The sequence below is a fragment of the Anastrepha obliqua genome, chromosome 3, assembly GCF_027943255.1.
Source record: "Anastrepha obliqua isolate idAnaObli1 chromosome 3, idAnaObli1_1.0, whole genome shotgun sequence".
Taxonomy (NCBI): Eukaryota; Metazoa; Arthropoda; class Insecta; order Diptera; family Tephritidae; genus Anastrepha; species Anastrepha obliqua.
The window spans coordinates 104,289,565-104,292,985 of record NC_072894.1 but is presented as its reverse complement, the minus strand read 5'-3'; the positions used below and the strand labels follow the sequence as shown (position 1 = coordinate 104,292,985).

The 3,421-nt window shown below is 42.5% G+C and overlaps 1 protein-coding gene across 1 annotated transcript; it reads right to left on the bottom strand.

Moving 5' to 3' along the window:
• Window positions 1-517: 517 nt before the first annotated feature.
• Window positions 518-1,350, bottom strand: LOC129242361 (enhancer of split malpha protein). The gene has a single exon (XM_054878957.1). It carries the CDS (start codon window positions 1,273-1,275, stop codon window positions 790-792), a length of 486 nt encoding a protein of 161 aa, XP_054734932.1. The 5' UTR covers window positions 1,276-1,350; the 3' UTR covers window positions 518-789.
• Between the last annotated feature and the right edge of the window lie 2,071 nt (window positions 1,351-3,421).

Sequence of the window (3,421 nt, the reverse complement as noted above, 5' to 3'; positions counted from 1 at the left end):
AGCCCTATCAAATAGTGCGAATTTAGAGAATAAGTTTCGTTAATTTTGAATTCACTATTGCCATTCAAACCGCAAAGCGCATATTTCGCTATTTTCATTTACCACGCAGTCCCAAGATCACTAAAATTTGAAAGTGAAAAAATAATAAAATATTTTTCTTTTTGTTTTTTCAATTTTATTTTACGCAATTTTTGTTTACAAATATTTTCGCTTAAAAACTATATTTTTCCCTACACAGTTTTACATGGAAGACAATAAACTATGTGAGCGCTATTTACTTAAGACTAAAGCAAACCACTTAAAAATTAAATTAGGAAGACATATAAGTAGTTGTTAAAGCTATAAACCTAGATTTTTTCAAAAATTCTATTCTAAGCTTACACTAAAACTAAACGCGCTAAAATCACAATTAGACAATGAATGAAAAAAATTTGTCACTGTAGCTACAAAATAAATTTTCACAATTGAATATCAATTAATTTATAAAAAAAAATATATAGCCTTGCGACTAAAAGCTAATATCACCATAAAAATTAATCTTAATTTAAAGTTCAATTTAAAAAATTCAAAACCACACACATACGAGTACACATAAAAAATAGGAAGCTAAAACCGCGAACGCGTGGCGGGCGTGCGCGGTGCGGTCAATGCGCAAATGTGCCGCTTCGCCTGGGCTGCAAAGTGGCCGTTGCGCTTAAAGCTGCTACCATAGCTACTCTGGCGAGTGAGCCCATCCTTCTTCTTCTACTAAAACTGGAACTCAGCTCCTGTTTGCCGTCACGCTAACGCTTACGCCTGTCCCCAGCGATCGAGTTGCTGACGCAATTGGTGCTCATGTTGGCGTGGCATATCGGTGGAGGTCCAGAAGAATGTGCCATTGCTGGTGCGCGCAAAATGCACTGGTATGTATTGTTGCTGTTTCACGGGCACAATTTTCTGACTATCACCCTCACGCACAATAATCGCCGCCGATTCGGGTGTGCTGCTGCATTGCTGTAATTCTGCATAGAGGCGTTGCTCCAATGCTTCATTCGCCAAATTGTCATCGTGCGCACTTAGCGCGGCTGGATCTTTACGCATATCTTCTAGCGATGAATTGTAATCATTCTGTTGCTTCACTTCGGTGAGCGTCTTCTGCAATAACTGCTTCTTCTTGATAATGCGCATCAACGGCCGAAATAGCTTCTTGACGCTGCGCATAGCCATTGTGCGCTGATCTTTAGCGGCGGCTAATTCTGATTCGTAGAAATTATATTCACGCGTTAGAAATGACATTTTCACTTGGAGTTTGTGTTTGTGACTTTTACGGAAAAACTTTAAATCATTTGCTGAACTCTATCTTTTCGCTGTCTATTCCAATTGGTTGCTTGATCGTTAATGCTATTGGAATCGAACAGTCCGGGCCATTTATACGCTTAACGCTCTGTGATCAACTGTTGAGCAGACATTAAGAAAAGTGTTGCGCTCTCATTATGGCGCTCTCTGCTCTTCCATTGTAGCCAATCAACATTGCCATAGCTGGCAGGTGTCTTTCGTTTGGTACCAACTTGACTCACCACCACCACCACAAACAACCACCAGCTCCATTGCCGCTGCACCGACTCAATTCTTGCTACGACGTAACACAAACACCGACTCACAACTCCTTGTTGTTGTCACACCAATACGAGTACGGTGGCTGTACAGGATTTGGTAGTGATTTTTGTTACTCGCTACCCACGGCGTTCTATTTAATGACTTTTCAGATAAATTTTGCCTGCGATGCGAAGAAATGTTGCCATTGCTGGATGTTGGTTTGTGAGCAGGGAGAAAAGGGGATGTTTTTTGCTGTTGAAAATTTAAGGCATCTCTTTTGAATTCAACATCGTCGCACAATAAATTATCTAATGGAGGCAACTTTCAGCTTCTAGGGGACTAAATGAAACCACCACTTCGCCTGATTATGCGATATTTTCCAAATTTGTTTATAGGAAAAGCAACCCATTTTGTGAATTTTAAGCTGCTCCTATACTAGCGCTTAATGCAATGCGAAATGCTGTAGACATCGCAGACAAAACTGCCGCTGCACATGTCGTAATCAGAGTGAGAGCTCGGCTATAAGCTTGACCTCACTTATGGACAGTCAAGTATCTTCAGAGACTTTGAGTTGCTTGGCCCGAGCGGGACATTCTCGCACACATTCCCTCAAGGGGAGAGTGGGAGGCGAATTGAATGTAGAGCCTGGTGGACCAGTTCACAGTTGGCTTCAAATTGGATGCAAGGTTTAGCGGGGCATAAGTCTCAAGTCTCAAATCTCTCAAGTTCCGCCTTCCATACCATCAAAACGTGCTCCAAGCTGAGGTAGCCGCTTTCAAAGAACCAACTGCACTGTTACTCAATTGTTGAGAAACTGTCAAGGAAGCCAACAACTACGCCGACAGCTAAGTGGTAATCAAGTCCCTGGGCCCGATGATGGTGCACTCGAAACAGGGCGTACCTGTTCTGGCCTGCCTGGCTTTGCTTTCGACCACACTCGAGTTCCTTGATTTTAATTTCATCTTGGTCTCAGAAATATTGTAGATAACTACTGGATTGATGAGTTAGCTACACGGGGATCTGTAAGGTTCTTTCTCTATAAAATGAGAGGATTGACATCTCCTTGACTACCTTTGGTCTGCTAATGGAAAGGTGGGCCATTAAGGGGCCTCAAACAGGCAGATATCTACAATCAGCCAGAGCTGTTGATGTTATGGAGAAGATTGGTGGGACTTCTATTGGCGCATTGCCCCAGGCTGTCGAAGAAAGAAGCACCCAGTGATCTTAATCGTCTAGCTGCGAAACCCGAATATGTAAAGAGAAAATGCTCAATAGTTTCCTTCCCTGAATGCTCCTCACAGCTTTTGCATTGGCGTGGAGTCGCCAAGACTTTCTGAGTCCTTCGTCTGTTGTACTGGGGCCAAAGGGTTTTTGAAATAGTACATGAAGAAATGGAGCTCCATCTTTGTAACGCTTTCGTGAGAAATAAGTTGTGCAACTTCCCTTTAACAACTGTGGGGATGACCATGACCAGGTAGGAGGTCCCTGAGGCCAATTCAGTCCCCTTCCTGGCAAGCTCATCAGCAATTTCATTTCCCTCCAAGTACCTATATCCTGGAGCTAAGAACAAAAAAATGTTACCTGCACATCCAAGAGATTTGATCTTCTTCCTACAGAAGTTGACTAGTTTGGATCTGCACCATGGCGTCGTCAGAGCCTTGATCGCGGTATAACTTAAGGAAAAAATGTTATCTCCCTCGCTCCCACGTTTCTTAAGCACTTTAGATGCAGGCATGTTACTTCAAGATATTGCACGCTACTTTAAGACGCACACCACAAACTGGACTGGGATTTCGGCCTAACGTCTAATAAAGGGTATACAAACCTAAATATTATGTACCTTCCT